At 35.0% G+C, this 23,121-nt stretch overlaps 3 protein-coding genes across 19 annotated transcripts; all 3 read left to right on the top strand.

Moving 5' to 3' along the window:
- LOC129569846 (uncharacterized) lies at positions 1-5,220 on the top strand. 6 transcript variants are annotated; one of them, XM_055449033.1, is made up of 4 exons: positions 1-86; positions 913-1,961; positions 2,111-2,820; positions 2,920-5,220. In XM_055449033.1, the coding sequence occupies exons 2-4, from the start codon at positions 1,795-1,797 to the stop codon at positions 4,266-4,268; spliced, it is 2,226 nt and encodes a 741-aa protein (XP_055305008.1). In that variant the 5' UTR covers positions 1-86; positions 913-1,794; the 3' UTR covers positions 4,269-5,220. The 6 variants fall into 6 exon arrangements, with proteins under 6 accessions (XP_055305008.1, XP_055305004.1, XP_055305007.1 ...); XM_055449029.1 differs by having other exon boundaries at positions 1-526; XM_055449032.1 differs by having other exon boundaries at positions 1-813.
- A 267-nt stretch (positions 5,221-5,487) lies between these two features.
- LOC129569840 (uncharacterized) lies at positions 5,488-9,266 on the top strand. The gene is made up of 3 exons (XM_055449021.1): positions 5,488-6,737; positions 6,840-7,555; positions 7,700-9,266. Exons 2-3 carry the CDS (start codon positions 7,129-7,131, stop codon positions 9,031-9,033), a joined length of 1,761 nt encoding a protein of 586 aa, XP_055304996.1. The 5' UTR covers positions 5,488-6,737; positions 6,840-7,128; the 3' UTR covers positions 9,034-9,266.
- A 4,142-nt stretch (positions 9,267-13,408) lies between these two features.
- On the top strand, positions 13,409-22,850 carry LOC129569882 (uncharacterized). 12 transcript variants are annotated; one of them, XM_055449099.1, is made up of 4 exons: positions 13,409-13,603; positions 17,623-18,044; positions 18,780-19,420; positions 19,571-22,850. In XM_055449099.1, exons 2-4 carry the CDS (start codon positions 17,887-17,889, stop codon positions 20,932-20,934), a joined length of 2,163 nt encoding a protein of 720 aa, XP_055305074.1. In that variant the 5' UTR covers positions 13,409-13,603; positions 17,623-17,886; the 3' UTR covers positions 20,935-22,850. The 12 variants fall into 12 exon arrangements, with proteins under 12 accessions (XP_055305074.1, XP_055305075.1, XP_055305069.1 ...); XM_055449100.1 differs by having other exon boundaries at positions 17,618-18,044; XM_055449094.1 differs by having other exon boundaries at positions 13,409-13,681.
- Positions 22,851-23,121: the final 271 nt, after the last annotated feature.

The raw sequence follows: 23,121 nt of genomic DNA, 5'->3' as shown, positions 1-23,121 counted from the left end.
AGTATGCATACGTGTGCTGTTCAAGCCGATCGCTTTGACTTTCTCTCTCGTGTATTTTCTTCATCCGATTCGGTCTGAAATCGACGGTCTCTTTGAATTTATTTAAAAAAAATAAACTAGAATTGTCGACTTTACAAAAGAAGTAGTGCCAAGCATTCATCACCCTAAAAATGATCGACGTTGAAAATTCCCGCATTTAGAATTTTTTAAAAATATCCATTTTTTGGTCGTAAAATTTGTTTAGCGACTTTCGTTCGGAACGCCAGCCAGACAATAACATGCAACAATGTATAACCTAAATGACTTTGCGTCCAAGCGAAACAAATGAACGGCTGAATAAACATGGGTTTCAAGAAGAAGAAAAAGTGAATACATATGTGTGTGTGATGGAAACAAAACAAAAACAGAGCAAAAGCGAACGCACAGTGAATGAGTGAAATGTGTGCTATAGAGTTCGACTGATGAATTGCGGGCGATCCGTGTGAGATTTTATGAGATATGAAATGAGATAAGACAGTCACTTTCTGTGAGTACTGATACCAGACCAACGAATTCTGTAAATTAAGCTATATACTGCTGTTTACAAAGGACTTCATTAGGAGCTATTAACGGCAGAGGCGCGCAAAATATTCACTGTTTGACACGTTTCAACGTTTGCTCTACGTCAAGCCCATCTATATGTATGTGTGCATGTGTGTATGTGAGAATTACGGTTCTGTTGGTTGCGTGTGCACAAATGTTACGTAAATAAAATCATAGTGTTAGTGTTCGCTTGGACGTTTAATTGAAAAGACGCATCAGAGAGTAAACAAAGTTTGTTGTAGTGTTTTAAATATTTCTTTTATTTTATTTTCCCTTTCGAAAATATTGTGGATGAAAATATTTGTAAAAAAATGAAAAAATATTTTACAGGTTCAATTCAAAGGTTATACACAGTTTGAAGGTATCTTTTTGAGAATTTCTGTGAAGTTACCGGCGTTTTGACGAAAAAATAGAAGAAGAAGAAGAAATGGAAACAGTTTCCACGAGATGCATCATAAGTACTTTAAGCAAAATTATCCATGCAAATTGCCAATAGCTCATTAGTTGAACGATTCAGTGCGGTGAAATTGTAATATGTGGTTACCAGAGAGAAAATAGAAATAGAATGAAATAGAGAGAGAGAGAGAGAGAGAGAGAGAAACGGAACACAATAAAAGTAATTCGACTGAAATATAGTGTTTTGCATAACTAAACTGAGACAACGATCATTAAAAAATTGTTGATTGTTTACATTTCATTATTGTCAGCATAGTTTTTACCTAACCTATTTCAAACCATATGAAGCGTTCATAAAAATTGCTCTATTTCTCGACTCATTGAGGGGAATTGTATCAATCAGTGTGCCGTATTGTGAACAAGAAACGTAGCCAATTTTCAAAGAAAGAGAAAAAAGAAATTGAAAACGCAGAAAAACAGTTGAGTGAAATAGTGTGGGAAAATAATTATTGGAAAAAAATGGAATATTGAAATTTTGCATGATTTTTGTCGTAATCAATCAAACTACCTGGAACATTGACGTAAACTACTCTATTTTTTAATTTATCGTGCGAAGTTATATCAATAGTGTAGTGAACAAGTAACGGTTCCACTTTTTAAAGAAAAAAAGAAACGAAAATTGTTAAATTGAAGACAGAAAAAAGTGTTGTTCCGATGAAAATATGAAACTTTTTGGTTGAACGACCGAATTTGAGTGTAAAATCTTGTGATTTTATTAGGGAATATTTTGTGAACGAATAACCTTTGGAAAGAAACATGTCGTCCAACTGGGGATCCATGCTGAATTTGCTGAATGAATACCTTGCAGATTTTGAGAACCGAACAATAGTGGTTTTGGAAAATATAAATGAATCGCTGTCACAGTCGGGACAGACATTTGATGATAGGATAAGGAGCCTTTTTGTGAAGAGCGTGAACGATAAGTGAGTTTAATTTAACTGGAAAAAATACGATAACGAATACGATTGACATTCGATGAAGTATTTGTTATTAAGAAATAGTGCTACAAAATTGAGCACAAATCTCATTTTGCATACGGCTATATATATATAATATTTCATGTATTTTCCAGCTTGCAAAAAGCGTTAGGTTTTTTCGACATTCAAAGTGGCCCATCAGTTTGCAGGAATGCGAAAAATGCCACAAAAGATGATTCACATCGTGAAGCCACAGAAAACAATGATCACCTGGAACGGGATGAATCAAGTGGAGATGTCGAAATTGTTGAAAATAAAATAAAAATTGAGCCCATGTCGAGTGACGATGAAACCATGACAAAAGTAGAAATTGTTTCATCAAGCCATTTTGCATCAAGTAAATCAGAGGGACAAGAAGCAGCACAGTCCATGGTCTTTGAAAGGAACATCAGTCGTCCATCTTTGGATTCAAATTTCTCGGATCAATGGTCAACATGTTCACCAAGTACATCGAATCTACCAATGATGGGACCGACGCTGTCCCCAATTGATACGCCTGATTCAACTCCAAATAGCTCTCCCGATATAAATGCGGAGGATATCAAACAAGAACCAGACGACAGTACGTGTGAGACAACGATTTTGAATCAAACAGAAACGGACGAGTGTATTGTTAAGATGAAGGATGTGCCAATGGACCCAATGCAAATGAACAGAGGTAATGAATTTCCATCAACAAGTCAATCCAACATCGATCGTTTCGTGCCACCAATTGAGTCTCAGCCACTGAAGAGGCCACACTCGGGCAACGTTCAAAGCGAGACAGCCAAGCGACAAAAAACCACTGAAGAAGTACAACTCAGAGGTAGGTCTTTTGAATTTGACATTTTTTGTGTCATTATACAACAATAGTGAATCCCTTTTTGATACGAAAAACTGATTTCTTTCTTTTCCTTCCCTTTAGGACCGAGTCCAATGTTTGCCGATAAAAGCATCATGTTCATTTGTTTTCATTGCCATAATCAAACAAATTTTTCCTCCGAAACTTTTGCCGATGTTTACAACCATTGGGAATGTAACCATGGTGCGTTACCCTTTCGATTCATGGCATACGGAAAGGCCGCTTGTTTCTACTGCGATAAAGTCGACGTATTTTCACATCTACTAGGCCATCACAAGCACAGGCATCCAACGAAAATATTTATCGTCGTCGACAGAGAAAATAAGTCGAAATGTGGATTGTGTCATAAACAATTTTCGCCCACAGAAATGGTGGAACATTTTAAATCACAGCATGATCCATTGAGTTATGTGGAAATCAAAAGCCCCGTTTGCTTCTCTCAGAGTGAAATGGACCAGCTTTTGAGCATACGATTATCGGAGGAAATCGATATAACACAGCAAATTGAAGGCTTAATTTGTGGAAATTGCAAAGATGGACGTGAAATGGATATGAGTGAAACTTCATTTATGAAGCATATTGAACACGATGCCGATACATTGAAATTCAAGTGCTCAGCGTGTACTTTTTCGGGAAAAAGTATCCAACAAACAGTGCAACACGAGATATCCGCTCATAAATTGCCGAAAGACATAATGAAACATGTGAAGATTCTAACGAACCAATTGGAAAGACGTTACTTCAGAACCAAAGTCGTATTTGCTAATGGTCTCGTTTTGTTTAAACATAATACATTGAACACCACATTCGATGATCGTAAAGAGATTTGGCCGCTAATAAAACGAATTGCAAAACAGAAATCGGAGGAGTGTACAAGAAATGTTGTTCAGTCTAAATCAGCGTCGATATCGCAAAATGTGCTTCACGAAGAAGAGCTAACCAAATATCGACGACTTTGTACCAATATACGCATTACCGGAATCGCATATGAAAATGAAGCTGATTTACTGAACATTTTTCTGCATATTTGTAGAGTCATTGGCATGCCGCATGTGTCACAGAACGATGTCCACGATATTTATCGGCGTTCGGTCGCGGTGGTCATTGTACAAATGGTTGAACAGGATTTGAAAAATGAGATCATCCGAGCTTGGCATAGTACTCCTAAAATGGTTAAATTGCAGCATTTGAAATCCATTATGAACGGGCACATCAAAATTTTTTTCGAATCGGAATTGACACCATTTTTTGTGAAGCTTAAGAAACATGTTGAATTAGCCAAAGAAAACCAGCAAATCCATTCATTTTCTATGACGGATAATGGCATCAAAGTTATAGGGGTTAATTGTAAAAAGCCAGCCATTATTTGGTCAAAATGTGAACTTGAGAAATATATTCAAGGAAAGCTATAAGACTTTAGTCTATTATACCAAGCAAAATGTATACAATGGATGACTTAGAAATAAAAACTTGAACGATTAGATTCAGTCAAAGTTGACAATAACGACTACAAATATGGCCTATAAGTAAATTTTTTTTAAGCCAAATGGTTGTTATATTAGACAATTTTATATTTTTCATACTAACATATATTTACCCTAAACTGTTTACCAAAAAATATTGTTTTACATGTAGAAATCCAATATAACTTTGGTTCATTTCATTGCTTGTATCAAGTAAACATTGTAACAACTATTGTCTCCAAATTATTCTTAAATTTTTTTTTCCAAAATATTATTAAAATAAGAAAATTATTTATAAGAAAATGTTGTATGGAAATTGTCATAATATGACATTTCGCCGCAAAAATTTGCAATTTTTTGAAAAAGCCCCAAATTGTATCGCCGCGAGAAGTAAATAGTTTTCCCTGATATGAACTTTATAAACTAATTTTTGGTACAAAAAAATTGACTTTGCAAATTATAATGCAGAAAATAGATTCTTTACTAATTGAATTTATTCATTTATTCAAATCTAGAAGAAAACGAAAACGAAGATAACAGTTTTTTTCTTCAAGAAATATGCCGATACAAATTAATTTGTCAATAATTTAAAATGAGAGTTTAAATTAATGAGGAATTTAAAGTATCTAGTACTTAAAATTGCTATTCTATTTCTAAGTCGTACGATTGCTATCGTGTACGATCTCCCCTATAAATTCTACATGTAGAAGAGATATTTTAATTTTTTTGTTTTTTTAATTAAAAAAAACGTGAATATCACATTTACTGAACAATCATTGCCACGATTTTTGTTTTTCATCTTTTGTTCTAGTTGGAACCTAGCTATTTGCAAGACAACAAAAGAAAATTGAATAAAAATTCAATAATAAATAATAATAAAGCTTCAATTTTTCAAAAAAAACCGCACGAATTAATTCACACTCCCAATATAATTATGTTACCCATATATGAGTATGTTAAATCGTTCATTTCGTATCCATTTGTGTTCATTCCGTTCGCTTTGAATCTCCCAAGTGTATTTTCTTTATCAGACTCATACGTTCTGATATCGACGGTCTCTTTGAATGTATTTCGAAAAAATAAGTCAAAACTACCCTTGTGAAAAATTTGTGACTATCACTGACTAAAAGTGATTATCTCGAACAAAATATTCGACTGTAGCCAACTACAGTTATAGTCATCTAGTAGCCAAAAAGTCCGAAATTAGACGACTGGCTGAAAGAATAACTAAAAGTAATTGTTTCTATATAACATTTTTGAATTCAATCAACTTAGCCAGTTTTAGTTATTTGCAGCTGCATGTAACTGAATGAATGTCAGTAACTTTATTTGCACACAGGTATCAGCAAATTTCACAATAGCGGTTGCTGGATATCAATCACGATAATAATAAAAATATACGCATTTGGAGCTGTTTAAAAATATTCATACTTTTTGGTCGTAAATTTTGTTTACGGCTTTCTATAGAAAAGCAATTGAGATTGAGCGAAATAAATATGCAAGAAAACACAATAAGAAAAGAAAGTTGAACTGAAAACGAATTGTTAGTGTTGCAAACGCACTGCAAGCGATCCATGTAAAAATGTTAATGAGATAAAACTCGGCTGCGATATCACACGTTTTGTATGAGTACTGATACCAGAACAACAAAATTGCTACGAAAGACTGGTTGGTAAGTGAGATAAAAACTTTTAAAGATTGGCAAAAACACAGTCAAAATCATTCATTCGAAACAGTAGACGTCAAGTCTGATATAAACGTGTGTATAATCCGGTTTTATTTGTTGTGTTTTTTACACGATGAAAATGTAAGTGTTCGATTGGACGCATACTTGAGAAGGCGGCCAAAGTAAAGAGTGAATAAAAAAATTTGCTGTTTAAATAAATGCATTACCTAGTAAAAATTCGCGTGGAATATGCTAATTGCCTTGACCTTTGTTACACCCAAAAAACAGTTGAGTAAAATAGTGTGTGGCATTAATACAGTGAGTGAATATCCATTGGAAAAAAAATGAAATTTTGCATGATTTTTATCGTAATCAGTCAAACCATATGAACACTCATACAATCGGCTCTATTTTTAAATTTATTGAGCGAAGTTCTGTCAACAAGAGTGTCGTGTAATGAACAAGAAACGGTGCCACTCTCGAAGAAAGTGAAAAAAAATACGAAATTAAATTGAAGACAGAAAAAACAGTCTCGTTCCAATTTTTGTGTGATTTTTCTGTGAACGAATAATCGTTGGAAATAAAATTTCGTCCAACTGGGGATCCATCCTGAATTTGCTGAATGAATACCTTGCAGATTTTGAGACCCGAACAATAGCGGTTTTAGAAAATATAAACGAGTTGCTGTCACAGTCGGGAGAGAAAATTGATGACAGGATAAAGGGCTATTTGGTAAAGAGCGTAAACAGTCGGTAAGTTCAATTTGAATAGAGAAAAAATACTAATAAGATTGATATTCAAAAAATTGAGCATTTTCGTTCGTAAATTTCACTAAATGCTGATTTTATTTCCAGCTTAGAACGAACGTTGGAGTTTTTCAACATTCAAAGTGGTTCTCAAGTTTGCAAGAATGCGAAAAGTGCCTCAAAAGATGATTCACATCGTAAAGCCACAGAAAAAAGCGATCACCTGGAATCGGATGCATCAAATGAAGAGGCACAGATTTGCGAAAATGAAATTGAAGTTGTATCTATTTCGAGCGACGATGAAACCACGAAAAAAGTAGAAACAGTTTCATCCAGCTATTCTGCGCCAAGTAAATCAGAAGCACAAGCTGAAGCTGAAATTGAAGCAACAGAGCCCATGGTCTATCAAAGAAACATCCATCGTCCATCGTTGGATTCAAATTTTTCGGATCAACGATCGACATGTTCACCAAGTACATCGAATCTACCAATGTTGGGACCGACGCTGTCCCCAATTGATACGCCTGATTCAACTCCAAGTAGCACTCCTGATATAAATGCGAGGGATATCAAACAAGAACCAGACGACAGTACGTGTGAGGCAATGACTTTGAATCCAACTGAAGCCAACGAGTGTGTTGTTAAGATGGAAGATATGCCAATGGACCCAATGCGAATGAACAGAAATAATAAATTGCCATCAACTAACATCGATCGTTTCGTGCCACCAATTGAGCCTCAGCCACTGAAGAGGAAACACTCGATCAATGATTCGACAGAGGCAGGAAAGCGACAAAAAACCACCGAAGAACTACGGTTTGTCGGTAATTTTTCTTTAATTCTACTATTTTTGTATACATTTCTTTAGCATCATTTCCTAGAATTTTCCCTAACCTTTTTGACACACTAAACTGATTTTTTCAAAAATGTTACTTATAAACTGACCTTTTTCTATATCTTCCTTTTAGAACCGCGTCTAATGTTCGCCGATAACAGTTATTTGTTTGGTTGCTTTCATTGCTTAAGTCGAAATAATTTATTCTTCGAAAAGTTCATCGAAGTCTATGATCATTGGGAATGTGAACATGGAGCGTTACCCTTTCGATTTATGGCATTTGGGAAGGCCGCTTGTTTTTATTGCGGTGAAGTTGACACATTTCCACGTCTACTCGATCACCACAAGCGCCAACATCATTCAGAAGTATTCATTGTGGTCGATAGACAAGATAACACAAAGTGTGGACTTTGCCACAACATTTTCTCGGCTTCAGAAATGGTGCTACATTTCAAATCACAGCATGATCCATTGAGTTATACCGACATCAACAGCCCCATTTGTTTCTCTCAGAGCGAAATCGAACAGTTTCTGAGCCTAAATTCATTCAAAGAAACCGATATATCACAGCAAATTGAGGCCTTCATTTGCGGATATTGCAATAAAAAAGAAAAGAGTGCCATCTCGTTTATGCAGCATTTTGAACAAGATCCGTTTCAATTCATGTGCTCAGCTTGCTCATTTTGGGGGAACAGCATCCACGAAGTGATACAACACGAGGTTTCCAAACATAAATTCCCTATAGACACATCGAAATATTCAAAGATTCTGATGAGCCGATTGGAAAGGCGTTTTTTCAGAACGAAAATTATATTCACCAATGGCCTCGTTTTGCACAAACATAATACGTTGAATACCACATTTGATGATCGCAAAGAGATATGGCCAATAATAACACGGATGAAAAATCAGAAACTGGAAGAATACACAAGAGATATTGATCGGTCTAAATCTCTGGTATCGCAAAATGTGCTCCGTGAAGAAGAGTTAGCAAAACAACGATCCTATTGCAGCAATCTACGCATCAAAGGTCTCGGAATGGCTACAGATGCCGATTTACCGAATTTATTTCTAGGTATTTGTAGAACAATTGGCATGTCAAATGTCTCAATGAAGGATGTCGACGCCATTTTTCGACGTTCAAGTGCGGTTGTTGTGCAAATGTTTGAACGGAACCAAAAAAATAAAATCATATCCGCTTGGCGTGAAACTCCCAAAGATGTTAAATCAAAACTTTTGAAATCCGTTATTCAAGAACCCGGTACAATTTTCATCGAATCTGAATTGACACCGTTTTTTGTGAAACTATGGACTCATGCCAAAGCAGCCAGAGATAAATGTCAAATTCACTCGTTTCTTATAACTGATGATGGGCTTAGAGTCAAAGGGTTATCATCTAATCGTTATAAGACAGCCATCATCTGGTCGAAAGACGACCTTGCGGAGTATATTCAAGGAAGGTTTTAACTCTAAAGGGATTTAAAATAATACACATTGTGCATGATTACGGATTTTTAAAACTAATTTTAGCCAGAATTTGTCTAACATGTTTTGTGTGAAATAACTGTTATAATAACTTTATTATTATGATTTAAATAAACACTGTAACAACAGTTGTTAGCCGCAATTGAACAAAAATAATCAACATTTTTAACCAGAGAATTGAATAAAAAATAAAGAAAAATATTTCCCAGTAAACAATGTGTAGAATAAATTTCTTACACTCTAAAGAAGCTCTAACCAAATCTAAATCGATTTTTTATATTTTCCAGCATGAATATCACTCGACCTTACATACATATGCCTTGTATCGAATTTAAGAATTAACCACCATTGACTTATTTTCTACTGTTTTGTTATTATAAGACAACTTGTTTTTCTTTTTTTCTTAAAACAGAAACAAATTCCCACTCAGCCCATGCAGCATGCATGCTTCACCGCTGCCTGAACTGTCTCAATAAATAACAGTTTACGACCGTCGAATAGTCGCGTAGTCTGCGTTCGACCAATTTTCTACATTTCGAAAGACACAGACTTCGAAACCATTTTCTACCGCATCAAATCAATCGTCGCATAGTATGCGTATTTACGGAGTTATGGGGCAAAAAGGCCAAAAATCACGAAAAATCACGAAAAATCAAAGTGGTCCGATTTCGATGAAAATTGGTACACGGGATAAGTGAGAAAATATGAGAACTTTGGCACTAAAACTGGTCCAAAGTTCTTATATTTTCTCACTTATCCCGTGTACCAATTTTCATCGAAATCGGACCACTTTGATTTTTCGTGATTTTTGGCCTTTTTGCCCCATAACTCCGTAAACTTCCAAGAGCCCCCCAGATTTTTTTTCGAAATAGTTGTTTTTTTGAGGCAAGCTATCACTTGGTAAAGTGGAACCACCCTTTCCTGGCAAAAATCGTTGCTACGGCCCTGTTGGCATTACAGGCAATAGCTATTACAATTGTAATAACATTACAGGAAGTTTTTGTTAACGTAATGCTACTACCTACTACATTTTTAATGCCGGTAAATCTGTAATACTAAGTACGTGTTTAACTGATTTTTCGCCTTCCCACGCGACAATACACGTTCAATTATCTAATAATATGGTCGTGTAAGACATAAACCAATCCAATGCACACTTAAGGTTCAATGGACACATGACTCATCATGGTCCAAACTATTAATTCGTCTTTTCCTCTTGAACGAATATGCTACCATGATAGAATAGCAAAAACATAGCAAAAATATACAATCCATGCAGCAGTGCAGATCTCGATCCATCCCAACATGTATCGAGTTCCGAAAGTCAAGAAGCGCGCAAACACACTCAGCGCTAGTATATTCTTCCACCTTCTTGCCCCACAGAAACTGAGACAAACTCACTTCATGCAAAAATATAATTTTCAAGTGATCAGTGATCACTCCACACTCGAATCAATTATCCACCTCTTTCTCGCAATACATGAATACCATTGTTTGATAATAGTGCAATCCAACCAATGAAAAGCCGTCTTTCATTTCCTTCTCCGCATTCATTTTCAAACCAGTAGCCGGTCAGAAAATTATCAAACAAATTTTTCCTCCGAAACATTTGCCAATGTTTACAAACATTGGAAATGTAACCATGATGCATTACCCTTTCGATTCATGGCATTTAAAAAGGCCGTTTGTTTTCATTGCAAAGAAGCTGATATTTTTCCCAGGCTAAAAGATCACAACAAGGACAAACATCCTAACTGACAAAGAAAATGAGTCAAAATGTGGATTGTGTCATAAACAATTTTCAAAATTGGAGATGGTGGAACATTTTAAATCACAGCATGATCCATCAATTTATAACGACATGAGAAGCGCCGTGTGTTTCACACAGAGCGAAATGGAACAGCTCTTGAGCCTAAATTCTTCCAAAGAAACCGATATATCACCGCAAATTGAAGCCTTCATTTGCGGATATTGCAATAAAATAGAAAAGAGTGCCATCTCGTTTATGCAGCATTTTGAACAAGATGCCGATACACTCCAATTTGTGTGTAAAATATGTTCGAATTTTTCGAGAAAAACCATCCGAGAAGCAGTACAACACGATGTTTCCGCCCATAAATTACCTATGAACCCATCGAAACATTCAGACGATCTAATGAAACGATTGGAAAGGCGTTATCTCAGAACGAAAGTTGTATTCACCAATGGGCTCATTTTATACCAACATAATACTTTGAATACCACATTCGAGATTAAGGCGATTTGGCCCAGAATAAAACGTGTGAAAAATCAGAAACTGGAAGAATACACAAGAAATGTTGATCAATCTAAATCCACGACGCTATCCCAATATATTGTCCGTGAAGAAGAGTTAGCAGAACAACGATCCTTTTGCCGCAATCTGCGCATTGCCGGAATTGCGAATGATGCAACACATGATGAAATACGAAAAATATTCCTTCGAATTTGTAAAAAAATTGGCATGTCGTATGTGTCAATGAAGGACGTTAGAGATATTTTTCGACGTTCGGGTGCGGTTATTGTACAAATGTTTGAACGAGATCTAAAAAATAAGCTCATATCCGCATGGCGTAAAACTCCTAAAGACATTAAATTGAAATATTTTGGGAAAATTTTCATCGAATCTCAATTGACACGATTTTTTGTGGATCTTAAGAATCATGCCGAAGCAGCTAGAAAAAGCAAACTAATCTACTCATGTTTTATAATGGACAATGGATATTATGTTAGACGTGAGAGAGAAATTGAACCGCACCTCATTTGGTCAAAAGAAGACCTTACGAAGTATATTGAAAGAAGGTATTAATTCCAAGACTTGCATCTAAGAAGAACCTTTGTTTATTGTTAATTTTCAAATAAGAAACGTAAAGGAAAGAATTTAATTTGGATTTAATCATAAATTACTTTATTACTTATGTCAAGTAAGGCGATGGGATTCTTTATGAAATGTTGTCATCCAACAAACATGAACCGTCCCAAAACTTTCGATGACATTTGGAAAAATTAAGTCAACATCATGCAATACTTATTAGCTCAACTTTGTCGCTAGTTAAGGGGATAATTAATATTTTGAATGTGAGAACTTGAATATTACAAAAATGAAAATGGAAATAAAAAAGACAAAAAAAAACTACATTCAAATGGTTCAACTGCATTATGGGCCATGGCATAGGTCTATTAATAATCTCGAACTTTTTATGCCCTTTTCGAGATACGATTGAGTTTTGAAATTGATAACAAGTTTTTAGTTTTTAGGAAAATTTTCATCGAATCTCAATTGACACGATTTTAGTTTTAAAAAAGTCCTAGATTTTTTTTTACATCAATCTAACTTACTTAGCCGAAAAGTTTTTTCCCGATATCAAGTAAAAAAATGAGTTGATAACACTTTTTTAGGAAAACTGTTTTCTAAATTTGGCAGCAGCATTGGACAATCAAGAAATATTGCATTATTGTGTTTTGATTCAAATTACTGAATTTTCTCAATTTCTCAATAAATATATTGTATGGAAATTGGAATATTTCAAGTAATAGATTTCATTTTAAAAAAATTTGTTTTCTTATTTTCCATTGTCTTTGCATTTTTGCTAGCATGTCCATCAGGAGATTCATCTAAAATCATACTTTCATATATCTCTGCAACGAGCAGATACTACCTAATTACAGCAAAAGCATATGAAAAAGCATGCACAATATAACGATTTAGTTTTTGTTTTAATCAACAGTGTTTGAAAGCAAAATCACTGTCAAAGTGTATTACAACAAGTACAATCAACGCAGTAGCTGTTTAAAATTCAAACAGTTCTATTGCCTAATCAAATATTTTTTTAGGAAACGATCCGAAGTGTCAATATTCCAAAGTTCCATCCATTGAACTGTTCAGGTAAGCAAAACCATTCGTATGGATCATCTGAGCATAGCATAAGAGGAGTCGAACACGGCCTAGACTATTAACGGTAAGTTCCCCTTTCTACAGGGGAACTTATTCGTGAAGTTTTTTTTGCTTGCAAACCTCAAAAGGGAACTTGCCAAGATGAGGAAATCACCGCATCGGCAAGAGAGTGAAGCTAGTTTTTTCTAAAAGGAGAATGTGATCACGAGGCTATTTTTATTCGAAGGAGGAGAATGGAAAGAGTTTTAACTCGAAATACTGTTCTGAGTTCGAATAATATCAAAATGATATTGGTCACGCGAATATTCATAGATCAAGATCAGGTTGACGTAAATAAAATTAAAAATAAGAAACAGCCGTGAGCCTTTTGACTGTCCAGATTTGGTTAGGTCAATATCACAATAATGAGAATTATGTATATATAAAACCGCGAGCCGACTTTAAGTTCAGTGTGAGAGATAAACTCAACGAGAAAAGGAATAAAAATACGAATAAGCAGGCATCCATTTAATAATTCTATAATATTAACACAGAAAATTTATATTCATAAATGAAAAAAGGGTTGTAGTTAAAGGTTAATTACCAAAAGGAATTAAAAGGAGGTCCAAAGGAGTTTGAGAAATCAATTCAGAAGTTAAAGTAAGAATAAGCTGTATTTGATTTTGACGAAAAAATCGAACCAGCAGCATCAAACAAGAACGCTGTACTGAACAACATGTAAGCAGCTCGCATTATGAACCAAATTCCAATAAAACAGCGCAAGTTTTGAGACGTATTTACAGATAATTTTCAAAGTACGAACGTGTCATAATCGCTTAAAGTTTCAGTCATAAAAATAAATTTTTCGATCACATTTTTGTGCAATCATATAAAGTTCGCCATCGATTAGAACAAAACGACGGCGCAATTCCGTTTGAAAGCAGAAAAAACCTTGAAAATAGGGAATGAAGAAAGCGAGAGTAATAAAATTAGGAAACGGATGTGATGAACTGAGGAGAAGAAAAAAAGAAACACATATAAGCTGCCTAGCAAATGGTACCTTAATGAGTGTGTCGATAAGAAACGCACGAATCGCGTACAAAAAATGTGTTGTAGGCATCCCAAGTGAGATAGTATATACAAAATGAAATAAAACTAGCAACAGTATATAATATATGTTATACGAAATACATGAGACCCATGTCTCTCAACAACACACTGCATACGATCACTTTAATACAGCACTGTTTACAGAGGTAGCAGAATTTGGAGGGAAAATGAACGAGCAAGAATAAAAAGAATTACATTGGTAATCCCGAACTTTTCCGTACCGTTGGCCTGCGTTGTCCTGTCCGTTGGTACTTTTGGTTATTTTTTGTGAACTTTCTTGAAATAAAGGCAGTGAAAATATAATAATAAAAATAAAGTGAAAAATCGGTCACTTTAACTAAAACTTCGACAATTCTGTATGAGAGGTACCCGTAAACCGATTCTCATTGGCTTTAAACTTTCTGAGGTTTCATTTTTTGGATGGGTACCTCCCATACAAAATTGTCCAAAAATCGGGAATTTTAGTCAAAATTTCAAAAAATTTGTATGGGAGGTACCCGTCAATCGATTCCGATTGGTTTCAAACTTTCAGAACTTATTTTTCTCCCAAAAAAGGAAATCCCAGAAAGTTTGAAGCCAATCGGAGTCGATTTACAGGCAGGGATCGAAACCAAACCAAACCGAATATTTGGTTTGAGTGTGTGAACAAACCAAACCATTCGGAACGTTCTGAAAAATGGTTTGTATGGCACACAGAAACGTTTATGCTTACGTGTATTAGTAAACGACACTAACACAGTGACAACCCGCTTGAACGTTGCCCATACAAACCATTCTCAGAACGTTCCGCTTGATACGGTTCGCTCCGATGAACAGAGAGCAAAGCAGTGAAACCGTTCCGAAATCGGTTTGTATGAGAAACGTCAAACCGTTTTCGATCCCTGTTTACAGGTTCCTCCCATACAAAAGTGTCAATTTTTTGAGGTTTTTCTTAGGCAAGTACCCCAGGGTCAAATCGAAAATGGCTCATCTTCGAACTTAAACTAAGTTTTTCGAACACAAAACTTTTGGCATTTCCAGACTTTGATTATCTCAATTATTTTTTGAGTTATCGTGTTAACAAACAGCTACGACGACGACGACGACGACGACGACGACGACGACGACGACGACGACGGCACACGAACGGAAAAGTGTCTAAAAAAGTGGTTTTCTACGCGTTTCATGAGTTTTTATGATGATCTAAGCTAATTTTGCGAAAAAAAAATTCGGGACCAATTCCTATACTTTCCCTTGACACGCTGTGTACGGAAAAGTAAAAAACAAAGTCATAAAAATTTACAAGAGAATTCAAAACAGAATACATGAGACCCATGCTTTCGTATATGTACGTTCGACGCCAGAAAATAGCGTTTATGCTCTTGTATTCGTATTGCGTTGGCTTACTGATTCCATTTGCACACATGGTGTCACGTCGTTGTAGCGCGAGTCAGTATTCGGTTGGACGTGCAGTCGGCAAGACCCATAAGTGTGGAGTGTGAATGAAGTTGAAATTTTTAGCTATATTTGGCGCGTTTTTATATGGAAATATTCATAAATATTTATGGGATAAATTTTTTTTTTACCAAGAGAGCAAATTTATAATATTACTATACACAAGTGTGTCTCTTCAGTTTATAAAAATACTATAAATATTTTCGAGACGACCAAGAAATTCATATAATCAAATGGTTTTGAAAATGCAGTGAAGTTTTGCTTTCGACAAAAGAGATAATATTTAAAGTTTGGGTATAAAACAATATTGCAAACCTTGTAATTGAGTTAAATTGTTGAATATTTTGAAGATATAAATGAGTGAGTGCAAAAGTGAAACATATTTTGGCAATGTGTATGAGGTGCATAAATAACATCAATCATAACCGTGTGGAAATACAATGAAAATCACTCAGTTATAGCTGTATGTAGTTGATTGAAATCAACTATTTCGCATACAATATAATAATAATGATGATCTTCATTTATGTAGATAATCACGTTTAGTCATCCTTTCGGTCAGTTGACTATTTTGGTACATTTTATTCAACATTGATGACTCAAACGAACTAAAGTTGTTCATTTTGTTCGAGACAATCACTTTTAATCAGCCGCTACTCAGTCGATATGTTTCAAATTTGTCAAGTCAGTCGAAAGATTTACACACCAATGATTACTTTGCATCGCGAATACATTATAACTACGCAATTGGCGTCTATCAAAGTAAATAAAGATTTGCATAGCAATGCATAGCAGCGCATAGCAGCAATTCTACAGTCATTATATTTGTGTGCCTGATCGATAGATAGGTCAGAGACTGTTTATTATTCTTATCACAACATTTGTGATCATCAATCCTTATCACTTAATAAACATAGTTGCTGAAAAATCAAATCACAGAACAAAACGTTGATATCTTTTCACATCTCACATCAAACGCCCTTCGAGAATCTTTTAATTTTTATGCATTTTCTACCGAGTGTTTGATTTTTCATTTAAAAAAAGTTTCGAACACTTGATTGCAGACGTGTGCAAGGTCAAAAATTCTAGGGGGGGGTAAAATGATTTTGCCAGGGGGGGGTTTGGAAATCGATTCTATCTAGTGTAAAACCAGTCTCCGAAAAAAGTGAGGACTAAAAAAAAAAAAAAGGTCCTCACTTTTGAAAATCGATTCTATCTAGTGTAAAACAGTAACAATTCCACAATGGGGGTCTAAAATTTTGCCAATGGGTGTCGAAAAACAAGTGAAGACCTAAAAAAAAAAAAAAAAGGTCCTCACTTTTGAAAATCGATTATATCTACTGTAAATTTTTCCACATCGCTGGGGGGGGTCCACATTTTGGAATCCTAGAGGGGGGGTAAAACCGGAATACCCCCCCCCCCCTTGCACACGTCTGCTTGATTGGTAACTTGGCAGAAAATAGGTTAAATGAATGGTTATCATTCGATCTAGGTTCTACAAAGTGTAACTGTTGCACTGCAACCATTTTTGCAGATGTTTCACTTTAAATAATTCCTCTTTGTTTTTTTTTTTCCTACACAGTTGAAATATATTTCACTTTAGCGCTCACTTAAACCACCTTGGGCAAAGAAATGCTATTGGTGCAGAACACAACAACCCCGTGTGAAAAATTTGTGACTGACTAGCCAGCCGTCTCATTTCGGACTTTTTGGCTGACTATCAGTAATTAAAAGTGATTTTCTCGAAAAAAATATTCGACTGTAGTCAACTTCAGTTATAGTCATCTAGTAGCCAATAAGTCCGAAATTAGACGGCTGGCTGAAAGAATAACTAAAAGTGATTGTTTCTATACAACATTCTTGAATTCAATCAACTTAGCCAGTTTTAGTTATTTGCAGCTGCATGTAACTGAATGAATGTCAGTCAATTTATTTGCACACGGGACAACTTATACATCAAACAAATATGTAAATCGTGACAACAATACATTGTTGTAAAAATCACATAAATAACACAAATCTGCATATTTGGGGCAAAAATTGTTGATGCAACAAATTATAATGGAATTACAGCTTTTGTTTGAATGTAGTGTTTTATGTTAATTAATACGCTTGTTTTTACAATGTCAGCACAGTTGCCACCTGCATATTCAATCGGACCGTATAAATTAGCCGTGCAAATGAGTGGACTTTGATAGTTCATTGTATTACGTGTGGTGTTGCGGACAAAAGAAAGCAAAAAAAAGAATACTAGAAGAAACGAAAGAAAAAATCTAGGAAGAGAATAGGAAAAAACGTGTACAACAAATCGTAGAGTCACTCTAACACGTGTAAAGCCGTATGTGATGGAATAGCACCGCGAATATTTACTGTTTAACAAGAGAAATTATTGGGAAAAGATGTCGTCGAATTGGAGGCCCGTGCTAAATAACTACCTCAACGTTTTTGAGGCCCAAACCACAACCGCTTTAGAGGAGATCAATGCGGTGTTGTCGCGATCTGGACAAAATATTGACCATCGAATTAAAGATTATTTCATGAAAAGCGTCAAAAGTCGGTAAGTTCTATCACTTTCTTTCGCATTTTATTTGCTCACGAATTTTATTATCCCTTCCGCACACTGTTATTAGCGTAAAAGTACTCCTTATTCGTTCCAAAATTCAAGATTCACGTAAAAATCAAACAAAAATTGCGCATTTTAAATTGTTTTACATCAATCAAAGCAACATAAAGGTTGTGAACGAAAAAATTGTTGTCAAATTTTGGCAGCTCGACTGAAATCTGTGTAAATGTACATACAAACGAAAATAGTGTGTGGGCCGCATATCTACTGTGCTGTTAGCTATATGCATACACACAGACTGCTTCTTCCAGCTGTGATTTAGACAGTGTATATTCATGATGCTCACAACGCAATTGCCGAATATTCAAGAGAGCACATTTGCTCGATGTAAAAATTGAATGAATCTGTAATGTTAAAAATAAATTTATTTGATTAAGTTTGTCAATGATGTTTATGGTTTTGACTTTTGCCGCGAGAAAAAAAAACATCTGCTCAATTTAGTTCAATTTAAGTTTACATCATTCGCTACGCTTTAATAAAATCAAATAGATCGCTGTGCTATGTGAATTTTGCGACTTGTGAGCATTACTCGCGCTCCACTACTACGAGCGATTCATTATTAGAGTACAAGACAAAAAAAAAAGAATGAGTCAAATTTTACTATGCATCATTGTTAGTTGAAATGAATCATAAATAGAACATTCTTCTTTTATTACTGTCCTCTTATAGCTTGGAGCAAACGTTGGATTTTTTTGATATTCAAAACACTTCGCAAGTGCGTGGAAATACTGCTAAAAATGCACCCAATTGCAACGATGATGACAAAATCGACAAAAATCACATGGATTCGGATTCAAGCGATGGATTTGAAATACTAGAAAATAAAATAAAATTGGAAACGGTTGAATTGGTCTCTACGAGTAATTCAAATTCGAGTGAAACTCAATTTGATGCAACTCAGCCCATGACATACGAACGAATCAACTATCGTCCATCGTTGGATTCAATTGTTTCCGATCACCGTTCAACATGTTCGCCGAGCACATCAAATCAACCGATGCTGTCCCCAGTCACACCTGATTCAACGCCAAATTTATCGCCGGATTTCAATATAGATCACATCAAAAGAGAACCAATTGAAATGGAATTTACGAAAATATACGATCATGACGAGTGTGTTGTTAAAATGGAAGATGTGCCAATAGACCCAATGGAAATGAACAAACGTAATGGATTACCAAGTCGATGCAGTTTCGAACGTTCCGTTTCACAAATATCCGAGTCACAACCTCTTAAACGACAACAATCAATGGATGTTCAAAGCGAAATGAATAAACGACCCAAAACAACTGAAGAAATACAATTGAGAGGTAGGTTTTTTGTTTGTTTTAGTTTTTTTCATGACTTTTTTAATTTTACAATGTTTGGTCTCTGTTGTTTTTCCTAGTTTTTCTTTTTTTTCTTTTTCTGATAACACACCAAAAAAAACTCTAATTGTTTTCTTCCGCTCTTTTTTTCAGAGCCCAGTCCAATGTGTTTGCCTGTGTTCGAGGAGAAAAGTGTTGTTTTTGCCTGTTTTTATTGCCACAGTCAGCCGAGCTACTTTGTCGACACATTTTCTGAAGTGTTCAACCATTGGCAACAGAGTCATGGTGCGTCGCCCTTTCGGTTTTTTGCCGTTGGAATGGCCGCATGTTTCTATTGCGGCAAAGTAGATGTGTTCCCAAATCTTCAGGGTCATCACAAGCACCAACATAATAAGGAAGTATTCGTTGTAGTCGACAGACGAGATCGATCAAAATGTGGATTGTGCCAGAAGGATTTCTCGGCATCGGAGATGGTTGTTCATTTTAAATCGCAGCATGATCCCTGTCTCCTCATGGGCATTAACAGTCCCGTATGTTTTACTCAACATGAAATTGAGCAGCTCATGTCAATAAATCCTGGCCGAAAGTTGCCTGCTCCCGTTGGATTCATGTGTGGCCATTGTAATGTCACGAAAAAGACCAATGAAATTTCATTTCTGCAGCATATTGAACAAGACGCCTTCCAATACAAGTGTACAATATGTACAGATGTGGGCAAAAGCATACAAGAAATAGCCCACCATGAAGAGACTGTTCATAATTTAAAAAATCCCGCCGCAAAACATGCAAATGGCCTTTTAGGTCGATTGGAACGGTATCATTTGCGAACTCGGATCATTTTTAACAATGGCCTCGTTTTGTTCAAACACAATGTATTGCACACCAAATTCGATGACCGCAGTGAATTTTGGCCAATCAGAGAACGGCTGGTCAAACAAAAGTACACCGAAAGTTCAAAACCAACAACCAAAATTGATGTAACGCTTCCGTCAACCAGGATACCATTCGCTTATCGGAATGAACTAAATAGACAGCGAACATATCGCAATAATTTATGCATTCGGGGTATCACAACGATTTCAAGCGATGAAGTTTTACGAAAAATTTTCGCAAATATTTGCATTGCCATGGAAATGGACACCGGATCATCATCGGATGGCATCGATAGCATTTTTCAACGTGCCGGCAAAGATATCATCGTTCGGTTTAAGAAATGGGAATTAAAGAAGAATATTCTCAAGCAATGGGATCAAATGAGCACCGTTGATAAATTGGTGAAGTTAAAACCACTCAAATTGATTGAGCCAAAAATTGATTTGGCAGCAATTGAAGTTCAAAATGATTTGACCGATTTCTTTCGATTGCTTTGGCAAGACGCTCAGGAAGCCAAAGATAAACAACAAATTTATTCATTTTGGATATCAGAAAATGGACTCAGTCTTAAGTGCACGTTCAAAAGCAAAAGCGAGATTATTTGGTCCAAGTCAGACCTCATCAAAGCAATCCGTAGAGTTTAATTTTGATAGACGGCGCTAATATTGAATCAATGGAAAATCTCAACTAAATCATTTAATAGCAATAGATTGGAATGGTTAGTTTTATTTCTTGTGAACATTTTGATCAAATACATTGACAAATAGAGAGAAGTTGAGAGAAATTACTTAACAATAAATAAAAGTACAATTGAACGTGTTAAAATAGATATATTACGATACAGTCAGTGTGATTTTACCGCCATAACCAGCAACCTTCCTTTCAAATCAGTTGTAGGTTTCTTACCTTACTTTTTTACTCAAAAGACAACAAGAATTCAATATATTTTATATCTTGTTCAGCTTATCATAAGAATTATTGGGCGAAATTTCCGACATTACTTTTATTTTGTCAAAAAAAAATCTTGAACTGTTTTCTATAATGGAGAACAGAATAGAAATTTCGTTGGACTAGACGTAGACTTTCAATTGCCCAATTTTCAACTAGTGTTTTCAAAAACGCCAAACTTATCGCATTTGACGTCGGAACAACATTCTCAAATGAAACAAAATGCTATTTCAACGCTTTTTTGTATATAAAAGTTGAAAGGGCTGGGACATTATCTTTATTTCCATTGATTAGAATAAAATAATGAATCGACAAAAAACGAGATACACATTTTTTTCTATTTTGAAAACATAAAATTTGATTGATTAATTGAGATTCCATTTTGTAATCTTTAAGAAGTTACTTTTAATTCCTGTAATCTTCCATATTTTTTTCTTCTCAGTTGTTTTTTCCATGTCAATGGCTTCACAACGTAATCAGTTCACACTATGAACTATACAGATATACAGTGCATGCACACAATATACCGAAGACGATTGATACGTCTCCAGCATTGAGATGATGCGGCGATAAAAATAGAATGGGTTAACCGTTAACCCGATGCAAACAAAAAACCGAGACATTGAAAGGATATCGTGGTCTGGTTCAAGCATCGGTATAACGAATAAAAAAACGGAGAGTAACAATACCACTCATGATTTTTCCGGAATGGCAGCTACAAATTAGGAAATGAAGTTATCAGAAGAAAAATGCATAAAAATCTGATTTCCATCCAATCAATCTTGAATAATTTTTTTTTAGCTAGTTGGTCGAAAAGGACCATTTGCAATTTTTTTTTAATTAAAAATGTTATTACTTTCCAAGCTTATAGCGAAGCGACAATGGTGGAAATATTATATTGAGACATGTTGCCAACATATCTTTTGTTTTTGAGTAGATGACATTCCGTGAATTGAAGAACTTTGAAAACGAAAATAATTACTATGTCAAACAGGCTTTTGTCACATATGCCATATTGTTCAAGACGTAAAGGATTTTGATTAAACTACAAAAAATTATCAGCGGCAGTCTGATGTTGAAGTGCAGTGATGGGAGAATAATGAAGCGTTGGAAATTGATTTTCATTGTTTTTCACACCCATGTGACACGTACAGTGTAGTATGTAAAGCGACTGGAGATTAATACAGGAAACACTTATAGTGGATGTATGTGGCAGATTTACACATGATTTTTTTTCACTTTACAACCGAGATAATGAAACGATTTTGCATACAGAATGATAATCTCTGCAGTTGACTCTCTGAATTTTGCAGCATTACTCGAATCAATTCTGTATTAGGTGTAAATAGAATGCGAAGAGAATAATTCAAGCAAAATGCATTTAGCAAACATAATTTATTGCCACGCTTACTTCCGTATAGAAACCACTCAAGTAATTTCGAAAAATTTATTGAAATTATTGTTCTAAATAATAAAACTTGTTTTTTTTCTTCTTTAAGTCGATGAAATTAGGAGTTAAAATTAGGAAATATTAGTGTAAAACTATAGAAATAATGGAAATAAACAAGAATAGTATAACATAATATTTATCGAATAAATGAAATTTTATACACGTCCTTTCTTTTTTATCCATTTTTTCTCTAAAACTGTTTTAAAAAAAATGTCAGTGAATGAAGAAAAAACAACAGAAAACCTACTGAAAACTCATGAAAAAGGTAAACATTGGTAGATTCTTCGTTGGTAAATAGCTTATAAGTGATTTTTTTTAACTTCTTAAATATGAACTTTGAACAAGGATCAGGTAAAAGTATACCTTACTTGTATTTTTTTGTCTTTGTATTTCACAATCCAGATTTGTCCCAATTCCGACTTACAATTTTCAG

Source organism: Sitodiplosis mosellana, unplaced genomic scaffold (assembly GCF_009176505.1).
Source record: "Sitodiplosis mosellana isolate CC-2019 unplaced genomic scaffold, AAFC_SMos_1.0 Smas_scaffold_46, whole genome shotgun sequence".
Lineage (NCBI taxonomy): Eukaryota > Metazoa > Arthropoda > Insecta > Diptera > Cecidomyiidae > Sitodiplosis > Sitodiplosis mosellana.
This window is presented reverse-complemented; position numbering and strand designations above follow the sequence as displayed.

What these genes read in the sequence shown, in the direction of transcription:
- LOC129569846 (XM_055449033.1), top strand. Translation starts at nt 1,795, where the DNA reads ATGTCGTCCAACTGGGGATCCATGCTGAATTTGCTGAATGAATACCTT. An exon ending in GTGAAGAGCGTGAACGATAA is followed by an intron (nt 1,962 to 2,110) that starts GTGAGTTTAATT and finishes TGTATTTTCCAG; the next exon opens with CTTGCAAAAAGCGTTAGGTT. An exon ending in TGAAGAAGTACAACTCAGAG is followed by an intron (nt 2,821 to 2,919) that starts GTAGGTCTTTTG and finishes CCTTCCCTTTAG; the next exon opens with GACCGAGTCCAATGTTTGCC.
- LOC129569840 (XM_055449021.1), top strand. Translation starts at nt 7,129, where the DNA reads ATGGTCTATCAAAGAAACATCCATCGTCCATCGTTGGATTCAAATTTT. An exon ending in CGAAGAACTACGGTTTGTCG is followed by an intron (nt 7,556 to 7,699) that starts GTAATTTTTCTT and finishes TCTTCCTTTTAG; the next exon opens with AACCGCGTCTAATGTTCGCC.
- LOC129569882 (XM_055449099.1), top strand. Translation starts at nt 17,887, where the DNA reads ATGTCGTCGAATTGGAGGCCCGTGCTAAATAACTACCTCAACGTTTTT. An exon ending in ATGAAAAGCGTCAAAAGTCG is followed by an intron (nt 18,045 to 18,779) that starts GTAAGTTCTATC and finishes GTCCTCTTATAG; the next exon opens with CTTGGAGCAAACGTTGGATT. An exon ending in TGAAGAAATACAATTGAGAG is followed by an intron (nt 19,421 to 19,570) that starts GTAGGTTTTTTG and finishes TCTTTTTTTCAG; the next exon opens with AGCCCAGTCCAATGTGTTTG.